The 14,625-nt window shown below is 40.3% G+C and overlaps 4 protein-coding genes across 4 annotated transcripts in view; 3 read left to right on the top strand and 1 right to left on the bottom strand.

Annotated features, from left to right (window-relative positions):
• LOC143423369 (kin of IRRE-like protein 3) overlaps positions 1-4,779 on the top strand; it is a 97,403-nt gene extending 92,624 nt beyond the window's left edge. The window contains exons 12-13 of the mRNA XM_076894632.1: positions 91-331; positions 4,599-4,779. Coding sequence (XP_076750747.1) covers positions 91-331; positions 4,599-4,706 — 349 coding nt within the window. The 3' untranslated portion in view covers positions 4,707-4,779. The remainder of the gene's footprint in view (positions 1-90; positions 332-4,598) is intronic.
• Positions 4,780-5,908: 1,129 nt separating this feature from the next.
• Positions 5,909-7,907, top strand: Eif6 (eukaryotic translation initiation factor 6). The gene is made up of 6 exons (XM_076894666.1): positions 5,909-6,139; positions 6,305-6,390; positions 6,480-6,655; positions 6,736-6,912; positions 6,996-7,177; positions 7,243-7,907. Exons 1-6 carry the CDS (start codon positions 6,033-6,035, stop codon positions 7,250-7,252), a joined length of 738 nt encoding a protein of 245 aa, XP_076750781.1. The 5' UTR covers positions 5,909-6,032; the 3' UTR covers positions 7,253-7,907.
• A 42-nt stretch (positions 7,908-7,949) lies between these two features.
• LOC143423367 (uncharacterized) lies at positions 7,950-11,757 on the bottom strand. The gene is made up of 10 exons (XM_076894629.1): positions 11,462-11,757; positions 10,401-11,270; positions 9,884-10,135; positions 9,532-9,820; positions 9,168-9,445; positions 8,928-9,071; positions 8,614-8,857; positions 8,411-8,553; positions 8,214-8,349; positions 7,950-8,128 (listed from the first exon to the last, which is right to left on the bottom strand). Exons 2-10 carry the CDS (start codon positions 11,238-11,240, stop codon positions 7,950-7,952), a joined length of 2,505 nt encoding a protein of 834 aa, XP_076750744.1. The 5' UTR covers positions 11,241-11,270; positions 11,462-11,757.
• Positions 11,758-12,343: 586 nt separating this feature from the next.
• On the top strand, positions 12,344-13,842 carry Amx (TM2 domain-containing protein 3 almondex). Its single transcript, XM_076894918.1, has 5 exons — positions 12,344-12,520; positions 12,600-12,667; positions 12,750-12,893; positions 12,968-13,233; positions 13,297-13,842. The coding sequence occupies exons 1-5, from the start codon at positions 12,430-12,432 to the stop codon at positions 13,430-13,432; spliced, it is 705 nt and encodes a 234-aa protein (XP_076751033.1). The 5' UTR covers positions 12,344-12,429; the 3' UTR covers positions 13,433-13,842.
• The last annotated feature ends 783 nt before the right edge of the window (positions 13,843-14,625 follow it).

Genomic DNA, 14,625 nt, shown 5'->3' with positions numbered 1-14,625 from the left:
CTAATTTTCAACGCTGATTCGTTTCCCTCCGCGCGGATTACTCGCCGAACGATTCGCAACAGTCGAGCAGACATTGGCCGTCTGTTTCAGTACGAAGGCTTCGAACACTATGATAGAAGATCCACGTTTAGCCGTGGACACGATGGAACGCGGCCAACAGTATCCGTCTGAAAAACGCCCGAATCCAGTTCTGAAGCCTGTCCCCTCGCAACAGTATCAGCAAGAGTGCTATCAACACGATCCACCGCACCAGCAGCAACACTATCAGAGGCATCATCATCACCACGGGCAGCACCACGGGCAACACCACGGGCCACAGTACACGCTTCAGGTCAGATAAGTTGATAGACAGAGAAAACAAGAAACAAAAAAAGACAAACTATTCTCGCAAAGTAGAACGACGATGTCGCTGAGCGACATCCCCGTAAGAAACGTTGTTTTATTCCCTTTATCCCTTGACCGTGGACCTCTCGTTGCATATACATATAGTCGCGCGAATGCACGAACCAGTACACGGAATACAAATTTTCTTGACACTGTAATTTTTTCCCTTCCCTTTTCTTTTTTTGTTCTGTTCCCTTTTTTTTTTTGTTTTTCTTCCTTTAATTTCTTGCTCGTTTCAGGCGAACCCGCTGGTAACAGTTACACAGCAACACGATCCTACCGGCAGCGTATTTTAATTTTCCATTCCCGGCAGTACGTAGTCGAGTTCCCCTTTTAATCCTCGTACGCGCGATTTTCCCGGGAAATTTCGGAATTTTTAAAAAATTGCCGCGCCGTCTACTCGTCTCCGGAAGGGAGGAAAAAAAGAATGCGAGGAATAATGAAAAAGAATTCCCTTTGGATTTCTATCCGATGGATACGTAGAGCGCTGGTTGCAGTGCCATTACACCGGTGCAAAGGTACGCGTTAAGAGTGAAATTCTTTTTTTTCTCCCACGGCGGGATGCCCGAGAAACGGCATTCGAGAGAAAGAGCGCGCGGGGGTTGGCGCACACGGAAAAACGCAGCGTAGAGGGATCAATCCGCGGCTTCGTTTCCCCGCATTACCGTATCGTCCCGTTCGATACGAGTTATCAACCATCATCCTTTTCCCTATCGAGAGTTGAACGGGAACTTCGCGGGAGATGATCGTGAATCTTTTACGTTTCATCGTTGATTATAGCGAAAAAGTTTCACCGTTCGAGAGTTTAACGTTTCGTTACGTCCTTCGAAAGCTCGCCCCGCCGTTTGTTCTATATCCACGCTCTCGGCCGTGCAATCGTCGTTATCTATATTAATTTCTCGTACACCTACCCAAGAAGGGATATATGGTTTCCGAGAGCGGCACGAGAACGCGTGCTCTGCTTGAATGCCGGATAATACCGGGGAATAAGAGCGCAGTCGGTGTTGGATCGCGATGATTTCATTCTGTTTTCACGGTGATCGAGTTCTCCCCGTTAAGTTCCGTTCACCCAGTTCAAACTCCACCAGCTCCATTCATTCGCGCCCGGTAACAATGAAAGACGCGCTTGCTATATGCACGCGAGATGGTGAAACGTTTCGAAAGGAACTGTGAGCCTGTGTTACATACGCGACTCCGACCTGCATCACCACACGGACATGTATATACGCGTACACTACGAGCACACATGTTAAAAGTATGCCGCGTTTACGGTAGTACGTAAAATGGCAGTACCGGGAGGTACAATAACGCCACGGTCGTATCATGCACAAGTAGTGTCGCACAAGTATTGACCAACAGCCGCTACGACCCTCCTCCTCCCCCCCCGATCGAGATAGTAATTTGAGTGATTTATGCGGTCGGTAGGGTGCATTACGCATGCATTTGATTGCATCTAGTCAGCCCGATGTCCCTTTCCCAATTACCGCAACCGTCCTTGTAGGTAATTTCATTTAGGTACGTGTACGTAAGTAACCGATACAGCCGCTCCTGCTGCCTAACGCGATTACCATCTCTTCTCGAGCGGACTCGATTGTTTACCTATCCTGGTATTCAATTAGCGGCGAACGATCCGAGCTGACCGTGTATCGAGACTTTCCTCGACGAGACGATCTCTCGATGCCGCGCGAGCAGAAATGAATCTCGCGAGTCGCACCAGAAGCGGCGGGTATCGTCACGAAGCGGGTTACACGAGTAGGAATTTCAGGGGCCGGTTCAAGGCTGCGAGGGGTTGCGAGCACGCTCGAGCCTCGAGGATGATGTCTTCTTGCCCGTAACTCCTCGTCCTCCGAAACTCGCTTCTGCATTATTAACAAATAACGACTCGGCCCGTATATTGTAAACTACCGGCCCGTATAGCCTGTACGCGAAGTGGAACAATTTATGTTCCAATATAAACGCGGCCCGAAAGTTAAACTTTACCGACTCGGAAGTTCCTTAAGCCGACCCTGATAAATATCGTTTGGTCCGCCTGGCTTGCATCCTTGCCACTGCTTTCGTTCTAGCATTCAAACAGGACCGTTTCCAGCGCGGCCACGCGTTTACCGCACCGGGTGCGCCGTTTCAGAACTAAAGACTGACTCTTATAAAACGTTAAAGCAAATAGCACTCGTTCCGTAAGTATGTGTCATCGGTTAAAAGGCTGATCTGAGGCTGGCTGATCATGTGTAACGAGGCATCGACGAGACTTCGTAAATTTATATATAATACATCTATATATAAATATATATATACAAGGTTGTGAAGATAGTTATTAATGATATATCTCGTTGCAAACAGAACCTATCGTTGCTATAATAATTGGACAGCGTGTAACCGCCGGTGTAATTAGCAGCCACGGATAATCGTATGTTCGATTACCGATCAGACTCGTTCAAATAACCGAAGCGTACCTGCGATTACCCGGTATCACCGTTACAGACGTTACAGCCGCGTTACGCTAATTATTAATCGAACGTAACGATTGTTCAAGACGGTTTCACGACTCGATAAACGTTAAGTTTCACCCCGTACGTGTACACGCGTATCTGCTCCTATGGAAATCGATAGACGAGAGAGTACCTACACGTCCATTTACCTGAAACGATCCCCGAAAAGATGCGAATACTGATCGTTAGAGAGTAAACTCTTTTCTACCAAGAATACGTCGGTGAACGGGTTACCCTTTGGTTTGTGATCGACGACGACCACCGCAACACGTTGCATCCTCGTGGCGAGGTTTCGCGTGCATGCCAACGTTTGCGTACTCGCGCTTGCTCGAACCGCGACACGTCATTGTCATCGTTAGCGTAGGATCATTGTAACCATTTAATTAGCCTCATTACTCGGGTTTCGAGACTGTCATCGACGTCGATGAACCTCAGCCATGCTTTGTAATCGAGCAATCGAGAATGAGACGACACGCTGTACGACGCTCTACGGAGGAGCTAACCCGAACGAACTTCGAGTACTCTCTCTTTCTCTCTCTTTCTCTCTCTTTCTCTCTCTCTCTCTCTCTTTCTTTCGTGTATCATGTTGTCATTAAAAAATGATCATACAGATGCGTATGCTTGTCCGTTTGTTCATCAGACTCCCGTGACATCCCTTTCACATCCGTGAGAATGTACGCGCACGAGCATGTCACGCCTGACACTAATTACCCACGCGTACCTACGCGCGTACATATTAAATCTATCGCATTTCGCACGATCGCGTGAAATCGAGCATTGCTTGCTTCGATCCGTCAGTATCGTGTACGACGAGAAGGGTGAACCCACGACTGTTTTCCTAGAACGAGCTAACCGAAACAAAAATGAGTAAAAAAAAAAAAGAACAGACGAAACGAAAATGAAGCGAATACAGATGAAAATACCTATGGAACGGCAATTTCGATGTTTTATGCAATCTCGATTACCGAATCAGTATAAATATTTATCGAGGTCGTTTACCGATACGCTGTTTGCATTGGCATCGATAATATTAACATGCGCAACGAATATTTATTTTGCGTTCGCGGATGTTCGCGGCATATACAAAATCACGAAGCAACAAGGCGGTGCGTCCGGAAAAACTCCATTCGAATTATACCGGCAATTCCCACGGTCCCGATAAATTTCGCTTAAGGACAATTTCCTGTTGCTGATTGCGCGGCGCGATCGCCACCGTGACCCCCTCGTCAGCAACAGTGTTTACGTAATAAAACGCATAATTCCGCGTCAATATATGTGCACCGTAATGAGAACGGTATCGATGGGTACCGATAACATGACGGACAACGAGCTGGCCATAATCCCGAAGGTACAAAACGGCCCTGTTTCTTTCTCTCACGTATGAAAACGTTTGCACAAGCAGCACCTGCGTTCTCCATAGTTTACCATCCCTGATTGCCACCGTAATGACTCGTAGCACACATAATACGCTACCGCTCGCATATTTCTGGGTAGTTACTTATTTCCAAGGGGAAAGGGCATTATTCTATAGCGTCAGAATAATACAATTTCTTCTTCGTGCATGGTATACTGTAATTAGACGAAATTCGATGAGATACCCGGATGTTTGTGAACGGTAGCGTACGTCCGTAGAGTTTTAGTTTAACCCGGCGCTTCCGGTTTGTACGCGTGCCTTGAACGCGACCAGATTCGTACCCTCTTAAGATCCTTAAGATGAAAATTGTGCAGGGGGAGCAGCTGTTTCTCAAACCAGATCGTTTAGCGACACTGAAGCCCCACTGCAAGATCGAGAAGCCGCCGCAGTACACGACGTTCAAGCCAAGCTCGAACAACTGAAGAACTTTTACTATTTCTATTTTCTATTGATGGTAACATACACACGTTGATCGCACGTACATGCGCGCGTCCTTACGGGGAACCGAGGAAAGAATCCGAGCACCTGGAAGGAAAATCAAAAAAATGAGTGGGAGACAACCAATCGAGACGAGACTGAAAAGTGTGGCGTGCAATCAAAAAACCAAGGAGGTCGACGATGACGCATAAATTCGCTTTCTCTTCTTCCGTTCGTGTCGTTCGCCAGGAGGCCACGGATGAAGCGTGATTTCTCGCATCCGCCAATGGGAACGGTCTCGATCAACGGATCTTCGTTCGGAAATCTTTCGTTTTATCTCTCGCGCGGCAAATACCCCTCTTCCCTGTACAGATTAAACGGAGATTGTCGCTCGAACGAGTAGAGATGATCTATGAACACCGCGCCGCTCGGTCGGTACTGTCGGCATCGACGATCCAGAACCACGGAAGAGCTCGTACGGATACTCGTCGCTCTCGCGATTAATGTTAATCGATAGAGTTCATATAGTTAAATATCATTTTCTCGCAAGTAATACTGCCAATATGTTCCAATAAAGACGACCTGTACCTAATCGGAACCAAATCAAAAAACGAAGACTATATTGAAGCGTATTTATAATGCTTATGATAATGTTGTTAATAAAGCGGTGATTTTCAGCAGTTATTGGTTTTATTAATATTATATACGACGAGACTTGTGCACTGGCATCAGCACATTGTCGAGATATCGAAGATTCGCGCAACGGTACAATTTATTCGAGAACGTTTCTCTTTCTTTCTCGCATGACTGTTGGAAATATTATTAAAAAGACTTTCAATAAAGGAACTGTGCAAAGATCATTCGTCTTCGTTAATTCTAAATACTGGCTAATGATATGTAATTGTACGAGTTTAAGTTGCGAGCTATCTAAAGTTTCTTTAACTTCGTTTAAGTTATTGTAAATAGATTATGTTGTCAACGTTACTTCTGTAGAAATTGCTTTAAAAGGCAATATATTAAATGCACGTGTACCACATACTGTGATTAATGATTTTCAAGTGAAACTTTATGGTGAATTTTGAAAAGCGATTAGTTCTAGCACTCGTTCGCTAGAGGGCAGTCGACGACAACCGAAGCATCGTTTTTCCCACCTATGTATTACCTTAACCTATACCTAGTATTCATAAAATAAACCTCGTGTCAACCGATAGATGTAGAAGGAAATACGTGCGGCCCGATAGGCTAGCGTGCGTGTTTTAACAACTGTTCAGTTTTCTTTCGATTTTTATTCAACATTCAGCACTCTAATGTAAATTTACATCATTGCAATCATGGCGGTACGTGTACAGTTTGAAAATAACAATGAAGTGGGTGTTTTTTCCAAGTTAACAAATGCTTATTGCCTCGTAGCAATTGGCGGTTCCGAGAACTTTTACAGGTAACAGTATACGTTGATCTTATCTTATTATGTTAGCACTGATTTCACTATTGTGTGCAATAACGTTCACGAGTGATTTGTTTATTCCTTAACTTAGAAAGGTGTTTTCACGTTACGAACGTGACACGATTAGTTATTTAATCGGATAAATATCATTAATTACAGCGTGTTTGAAGCAGAATTGGCTGAAACCATTCCTGTGATTCATGCCTCGGTAGGGGGGTGTCGTATAATTGGTCGATTATGTGTTGGTAAGCGCAAATTTGAAAATTAACCCTATACAATTCTCAGTTGGTCGCGGTTAAATAGAACATTCAGACGGAGAAATAAATTTTTGTAGGAAATAAAAATGGACTGCTGGTCCCAAACACGACGACAGATACAGAATTGCAACATATACGAAATTCACTGCCAGACAAGGTGAAAGTACAGAGAATAGAAGAACGACTTTCTGCCCTGGGTAATGTAATCGCATGCAATGATTATGTGGCGTTAGTACACCCGGATCTGGACAGAGCAAGTATTATTCTAGGGGGTAACCTTTCCTTAATCAATATCCTCTTATCCACAATTGACACGTAATCTATGCTTTATAGGAAACAGAAGAAATTTTAGCGGATACATTAAACGTTGAAGTATTTAGACAAACTGTGGCAAGTAATGTTTTGGTGGGCTCGTATTCTGTACTATCGAACCAAGGTGGTTTAGTACATCCGAAAACATCTATACAAGATCAAGATGAATTGTCATCTTTATTACAAGTGCCACTTGTTGTAAGATAATTTTATATATGTAAAGAATACAAGGCTTAACAGGTAAAGGATTTAAACGTTTGTTACCAAATTGAAACATGTAGGCAGGTACAGTAAATAGAGGCAGTGATGTTATAGCTGCAGGAATGGTTGTCAACGATTGGGCTGCCTTTTGCGGTATGGACACAACATCGACAGAGCTTTCCGTTATCGAAAGTGTTTTTAAACTTAACGAGGCTGCACCAGCTGCCATTACATCAACTATGCGCGCATCACTTATAGAAAGGTATCGTATGCCGTCGCGCGTCGAAGCATAAGAGTATCGTAACTAATTTTTATCGCTTGTTTCAGTATGTCTTAAGTAAGGGTGAACTCTCTGAGAGAGCACAAAAGTAATGATTGACAATAGATTGTACCACGTACATGTACATAAATTTAATATTTATGTCAATGTAACTGCACAAGGCAATGGTGTGCTTTGAACAACACTATTGTAGCAAGCACATTTTCTGTATGATTCCAACACAAAATAGCTCACAACCATAACAGAATTCTGGACTAAAATTTATATGAAATGTATCATTACGCTCTATCTCGAGTCGTCAAAGCATTTTTACTGTACGAAATGCAATCTTATACTGTTCAAAAAAAATCAAACAATCTTAATAACGAATCATTAAATGACGTATGCGTAAAGAAATTATGCTTACCTTCTTCGTTATGTTGAACAAAATGAATTTGGAATAGTGTATAAAATGATCTTTTCCGCAACATATCTCAGTTTTGTTAAAATTTGTTTAATGTACCAATCTATAAATATAACTGCATATAAAACGGAAATATTCTATTGAAATATATTTTAATCGATAATATTCTCTTTGAATACAAACATCTTTTGTGTTAAAAATGTAAAGCATTTCGTTTCTGTCCCCAACTGTCATACATACAGTAAATGAACTATTGTAAATAACATTGTGCGGACCAGCCTGCTAATTAAATTTATTACAAGTAAAAAAGGGAGAGCCTGGGTTTCTTTTTTATTAATTTGATTAACAAGACTAGAGTATTGGTAATTGTTCAGCATGTAACAATTCGGAAGCAGCCGCAGAATTTGCACACATAACTAAGGTTATGCCTGCTCGATAAGACGCAGGAATACGAATATGAGTGACGCCAGCGGTCAGGTTAAGTTGGCGCCGCTGGCTCATTGCTTCGCGCACCATATTTACAACTTGACCTGAGCATTAAACGAACCAAATCAGGGGGCATTAGTTTTGTACATAACATCCATTATAATATGTCAATGCGAACATTAAGCGTACCGAGAACGTTGAGCTTCCGCCACATTTGATCCATAGCGGTGAGCGGTGTTAAATCCGTATTGGGATTCCAGTGAGCTAGAACATCCGCTCTTCGTACTAGTAAAATACTAGGACTTACAAGTTGATGCCATACATACTGAAATTCATAAAAGTTTCCGTATTATTTAAATAGTTAATTCATCTTAAGCATCACCAACCTGTTCAGGTAAACATTCTAGTGGGTTACTTAAATAAATTCCTGCCTGTCCAACACCAAATATCATTTGATGATGCCACGCATCCGGAATATCGCATCCCTCCCCACAATGTTGCAAATTTAACGTCGCGATGGGTGCAGCACCTAAAATACACCACCTGAGATAACCATTTTGTTGATTTATACGCTTCAATCGTCACGTACCTTTCGATATCCAATAGTGTAACCAATGAGATAAAGAAACTTTTCTTTCCGGATAAAATGCGAAAAACTTTGTTATAACCGATCCATTTGTACCTAAGGCTATACCACGGGCTAAATCCCTATGCGTCGATCCAGCTACCGACCGGCTATATAAATATCGCGGTAACGGTGTACCTGGTTCCCTTTGCCTAGTATTCACACCTTTTACTAATGTTTCCAATGAAAATTGTACATTTAATGCCAGCTACAAAAATAGATAATTAAATAGGTAAATTGGTTATTGAAGCAGAACGAAAAATGTACGGTATACGCACCAAAGCATTTATTGCAGCAGTAGCACCACACGCGGAAGTTCCAATTTGTGTTACTTGTTTAACTGTAGCTTCTTGTTCGCTCCACAACATTACTTTCTCAACTGGTAAAAGGCCATCTAATCGTTCATTAGATAATTCATTTTCCTGTATATATATATATAATATATAAATATTTGATTAAATTATCACGGCTACGTATAGTACATAAAAATGTATCAATCTATAATAAGCTGTATTAACTAGGTTCGAGTCACCACTCTGACTAAATGCAGCTTGCTTATTGAGCATCAATTTCTTTGCCATCATGCGATGGTAAAGGGTTGAACTGAGGTTCACTCTTCTAGAGTTTAAACTTGAGTTCTCTGGAACCGGAGCTGACGAGGATTCAACCCACAGTTCCGCATCTGAATCTCTATTGTCGCCCGGTGAAATAAGGTCTCCGCTTGTATTGTGATACCCGTATGATTCTCGTAAGGGACATCTAGTTCTACGAAATATCCTAGTAGTTTCCCACTTTCCTACAAATTTTTCATTCGATATAGTATCCTACATGCAAAATAATATCTCTCTTTGTAATGCATTAAAACCAGTAGAGATAGTGTACCAATTGCGCCGCTAGTACTCGGCACCCATGGCAAAGGGTAGCTTGGTTTTATACTTGATTTTATACTTGATTTTGAAGCAGCTTGACTACTGCTGGAACATGGTTGAGGTTCTGTATTATTCACATTTTGTACACTTTGTCTCGAGCTTTGCGATGTAGTCGCTATTCCTTGTTTAGCCACAACTTTGCCACTACTTAAATCATTTAATACTGGATCTGGGTCTACATTATCTAATGCTATATTCTGTATATCTTCATTTATAGAGGCCAAGTCACTGTCACCTGTATCCTGTATTAAGAACACTTGTATAACAAATTAGTTGTAACTTTTAACATAACAATTTGCTGATACCTGTTCGCAAGAAGGCCCTGGATCAAAATCCATTTCCAAAAAATCCATTTCTGGACTCGATCTACCGCTATGGCATTGCTCTTCCTCTTCGTGTTCTTCTATTTCTTCTTGATTTATTTCTTCTTTCTGAGCTAAATGTAACGCGTCATCGTTCCCTTTGTAAGTGTAGATACAATAATCTTCTCCATCTGACATATCGCCTTCGTTTCCAGAACTTGAATCCCTCCTTTCAATCTGTTCTCTTTGCGTACTCTGATTCATAAATATGTAACGATTTCTTTTATAACGTAGGACGCCTTAGTTTTTTTAATAGACTCTCTAGATATAAATAAGAAACAGATGTTATACAGAACAGATTGTGTGAAGCTTTATTAAAAAGTTATAAAAAAAAGATGATGTATTTCAGTTATAACTTTGTAATAAAGTTCCAGAGAACTTGTGTTTATACAACATTGTTTCGTATTTATCTTTGTAGAGCATACTGACAACACTATCATAAGTCAGTCATAAAACTTACCCTTTGTAAACCACTTGGTCCTGCCACCTCCCTGTTTCCATTAATATTAGGTCTTAAAAAACAACACGTTCCTTGGCTTGTTGAACCTATACTACCGCCTATATTATTTAATACACTGTTAGATCCATAGGACCTTGACGTCCAGGCACTATCCACTTCAGGACTAGAGTCTGAACTACACGATACTTTCGACGGACACTTTTCAATTCCAGAAATGTAATCTACATTATTCTTCATATCGATATCCTCGTTTGGCTTAGTCGTTGATAAATTTGATTGTATCGTAGACAAAACTGATGCAGAATTATTTAGATGTAAAATAGGAGTTGACGTAGCGCCGGCATTGTAAGAACCTGATACGCAAGTATGATTCAGATGCATCGTGTTATTGGAAGATAAGTTTAAGTGCATTTGAGGCTTAGGCAAATTCAGAACACTCGTGTTGATTACAGTCTTATGTTTCAATTGACTTGTAACAGCAGCGTTCATGGTTGGAGATTTGATGTTGTTGGCATTTAAAAACGTAGAAGACGCGCTTGAATTAGTCATATTTTCGTCCGTACTTTGGTCCATGGAGTTGATGAAATCGCACGTGGCTTGCGTCGATCTTGTACCATTGGCAAATGCTGGACCGTTAGGGGACAAATAGTTCTTAGAGCTATTGTCTCCCAATTTGTTGTTCAATTTCACTTGATCTCCATTCAATTTACTTTCAAGTTGCACGACCTTAGACGGTTTAGTTGACTGTTCGATCGATTGATTACCATTTTTTTTCAAACTTCCTTCTAGCCTTGTTTCACTTTTGTTCTGACTGTTACTTGCACTTTCCTCAGAATTCATATTATTTTTAAGACAACAGCGGCGAGTTATCTACTAAAAAAATGAACTGAAACGATTTGTTCCCCTCTTATTTTACATTGTAGCGAAACTAGCGAGAACAACTTTTTTAGTTAAGGTAACAACGAGAGATTCTGTTAAACAGAAATATAATAGCTGTCTCGCGAGACTGTATATTAACAAAAAAAAAAAAAAGAAAAAATGCGTTCCCAAGTATTATTTACCTTCGAATTATCCCCCGATAGTTTTACGATCGAGCAAAGTTTAAATACTAATTTCTTCTCGAACAAGCTTGGATTAAAAACATCTGAACAGTGTCTGTCTATGTCAGTCTTTGATTAGCAAAATTACCACCGGATAAAAGGCATGTTTGCTTATACGAATGCTGTTATGTCAAGTGAAAAGAACGAGAGGCCTCACTAACATTTTCCTCGGTGTTAGTGTTCCGGAAGTCAGCTGATTATTAGAAATAAGTGTAGCCGCACACAAGTTCGTTATTTTTGGCTGGTTTTTTATACATCGCTGTCTGAGCGAGGTAGCCGAGCTCGCTCGGGAGAAAATGCTTTTTCACCTTTCCCCGCGCGTTAACAAGCTAACCAAAGTCCTCGTGCATTTAGACGATATCGCGTTACATGTCGCGCGCGGTCTCGCCACGATTTCCTTCCCTGACTAAAGTGTTTAACTAGAAAGTTTCTTTTAAATTGACGATCATTCTGGTGTAGCGGCCCATTGATCTCGCCACACGGCTCGACGAAAGTACGTAATTAACCAATCGTGAAATACCCTGTACTCGTTCGCGTGGTTTACGGCGAATTAAAATATTTCTCCTACCGGAATACGATCAATTTAGATTCGAACGGTACACGAATTGCGCGTAAGAAAGAACGCGTCGCAACCAGTTACGCTTTCCATGTTTCAGATTGTACTCGCGCTGCATTTTATCTAGCTTAGATAACGTCGCAGGAATAATACGAGATCGCCAGTCCCTAGAATCGCGTTCTTTCCTTTTCGTTCAGAAAAAAATTCACTCATTTCTGCGAGCTATTTGATTCGAAGGATCGTGTAGTATGCAAAACTTTTTTCACAGGTTTCAAGAGGGCGAGCTCGAAACTATGCTTCCTCTTGACGCGACTGAGTGAAAGGTTATCCAGTTTTTCTGCTCGTTGAGAATTAACGTTCAATAACACGCATAATGAATGTTATACAAATTAATACGAGGAATGTGATCTTTATTCTCCTGGCTATCTTTTCGACCTCCGTGAAACAAGCTCATATGGGTTATGGTAATTCATAATTAACTACAGTAGTTGTACAACTTATTCCTGCATCTTTTACTCACATTTTTTACGTATTATTTTACAGAAAGTGCAATTAAATATGCGCAGAAAGAGGCTAACGTAAACTCGACGCCAGCGTATAGTAGCACCAAGGTAATGCAGCGGTTGTATTCTTCCCAATGGCAGAAAATGAGATGTTTAAGCTGTTACATTAAAGCAATTCTAATATTTGTAGGAGGAGATCGCAAGATTATGTCCAAACGGAATCGCTTGTTCAGATTTAGGTGGGCATTGTTTAAAGTGTAATTTAAACCCCAATTGTGTGTATGGATCTGTGTATGTCGCCAATTGTTCTGTATTAGAGCACATCGATTGTGTTGTAAGTAACTTAACAATACGTATGTCAGTATTTCTTGTATATATTTGATATTGGTTAATACATTGCATTTCAAGGGAGAGCAAACCTTCCAAAAAAAGTATATATGCCGTTACTGCTATCAAACTGAACATTGGGAGCACGAATGCCATCAAAAGAATTCCTGTAATTCTGTAGCTTCGCCGAGGCAATATTACAGGACAAATTGTACAGTAAACGATGATATACTTTGCCTGGGAAGGCGTAAGTTTATGAAAAATTTGTTGTGCAATTGGACAGTGGGATATCGTTGGTCTACTGCCTTGATTTTAAGCATTACTTTAGGAGGGTTTGGAGCTGATAGGTACATCTAATATATAGATATTAAATATCCAACAGTACTCTGCATTCTAATTATATGTTACAGATTCTACTTGGGTCATTGGCAAGTCGGAATTGGTAAATTATTCAGCTTTGGAGGATTTGGTGTATGGACATTGATCGATGTAATGCTTATTTCCATGAGGTATATAGGTCCAGCAGATGGATCGCTTTACATTTAGATAGATTTAATGAAAGCTACATTATATAGGTAAAACGAAATTTGTACTTTAATAAATTGCTAAATTGTAAGTTATTTTTAACTAGTAAGTTTCAATTGATTTTTATTTTGTTATTGGTATATTTATAGTAACTGTTATCAGACTGTCGGAAAGGTGCTCTATGAATAACTATATTGTGTTATATCTGAAATTAGGCATTAGCAAACAGTATTACTTGTTTCTGAATTATTGCAATTCAAGCAATGTCCAGCTTTTCCATCAGAGCAACCAAGAACTTAGAGAAATTGTATTTATTTGATGTTATACATTATTTTATACATTTGTATTGTAAATTTCCATAAGTTCTAGTTATATTTCTAATATACATTGTAAATAGGTTTACACGTATATTTTATAACGATTAGTTTGTAAGAAAACTATTGTACTATACAAATTGTTACGAGTATTTCAATACATATGCAATCATTGTTAATTAACTGTCTACTTGCAGAGCTATGTAACAAATCATATTATGATATATAATAATAAGATAGAATTAACTTTGCCGCAATTGGATATTAAATTCCGATACGTGGCGCCATCTCTGTAAAAAGCGTTGAACTACGTAGGGAACTAGTTTCAGCGCTCTCCACAGAGATGGCGCCACGGGTAGGATTTTAATAATTTTAATATCTAATTGCGGCAAATCTAAATCCATCTTATTACTAGATATCATAACATGATCTTTTACATAGCTCTACAAGTAGACAGTTAATAAGATGTATGTATTAATTATAAGATATAGTTTATATCACTTAGCTTGTAAGTTGTAACAAGTTTCCAATAAATATTCATTACTGTTAATTATGCGTTTAATTTTTTAATGACCTATCCACCTATCCTAAAATGACTAACTGAAGTAACTACCATCACACCAATTCCTGGAAATGACGTCATTCTCTACGAAATAGTAAAATACCTCCTGACCTCTCATGTTCTCCTGATACATTCCCAATTTTTCGAACAAAAACCTGAAACTCTGACTTAGTATCAGGAGAACATGACGTCATAGGAGGTATCGGCAATTCCAGGAATTCTCGATGACGTCATTTCCAAGAAGTGGCACTTTCGGATACCTCCTGTGACGTCATGTTCTCCTGATACATTGCCGATTTTTCGATCGAAAATCTGAAAATCCGACTTTGTATCAGGAG

Source organism: Xylocopa sonorina, chromosome 5 (assembly GCF_050948175.1).
Source record: "Xylocopa sonorina isolate GNS202 chromosome 5, iyXylSono1_principal, whole genome shotgun sequence".
In the NCBI taxonomy this organism is placed as follows: Eukaryota; Metazoa; Arthropoda; class Insecta; order Hymenoptera; family Apidae; genus Xylocopa; species Xylocopa sonorina.
The sequence above is the reverse complement of the archived record's forward strand: the minus strand, read 5'-3'. Positions and strand labels throughout refer to the sequence as shown.

What these genes read in the sequence shown, in the direction of transcription:
- Eif6 (XM_076894666.1), top strand. Translation starts at nt 6,033, where the DNA reads ATGGCGGTACGTGTACAGTTTGAAAATAACAATGAAGTGGGTGTTTTT. An exon ending in AATTGGTCGATTATGTGTTG is followed by an intron (nt 6,391 to 6,479) that starts GTAAGCGCAAAT and finishes AAATTTTTGTAG; the next exon opens with GAAATAAAAATGGACTGCTG. An exon ending in TATTACAAGTGCCACTTGTT is followed by an intron (nt 6,913 to 6,995) that starts GTAAGATAATTT and finishes TGAAACATGTAG; the next exon opens with GCAGGTACAGTAAATAGAGG.
- LOC143423367 (XM_076894629.1), bottom strand. Translation starts at nt 11,240, where the DNA reads ATGAATTCTGAGGAAAGTGCAAGTAACAGTCAGAACAAAAGTGAAACA. An exon ending in ACACTATTGGATATCGAAAG is followed by an intron (nt 8,554 to 8,613) that starts GTACGTGACGAT and finishes GGTGTATTTTAG; the next exon opens with GTGCTGCACCCATCGCGACG. An exon ending in GCGGAAGCTCAACGTTCTCG is followed by an intron (nt 8,129 to 8,213) that starts GTACGCTTAATG and finishes TTTAATGCTCAG; the next exon opens with GTCAAGTTGTAAATATGGTG.
- Amx (XM_076894918.1), top strand. Translation starts at nt 12,430, where the DNA reads ATGAATGTTATACAAATTAATACGAGGAATGTGATCTTTATTCTCCTG. An exon ending in ACAAGCTCATATGGGTTATG is followed by an intron (nt 12,521 to 12,599) that starts GTAATTCATAAT and finishes ATTATTTTACAG; the next exon opens with AAAGTGCAATTAAATATGCG. An exon ending in GGAGGGTTTGGAGCTGATAG is followed by an intron (nt 13,234 to 13,296) that starts GTACATCTAATA and finishes TATATGTTACAG; the next exon opens with ATTCTACTTGGGTCATTGGC.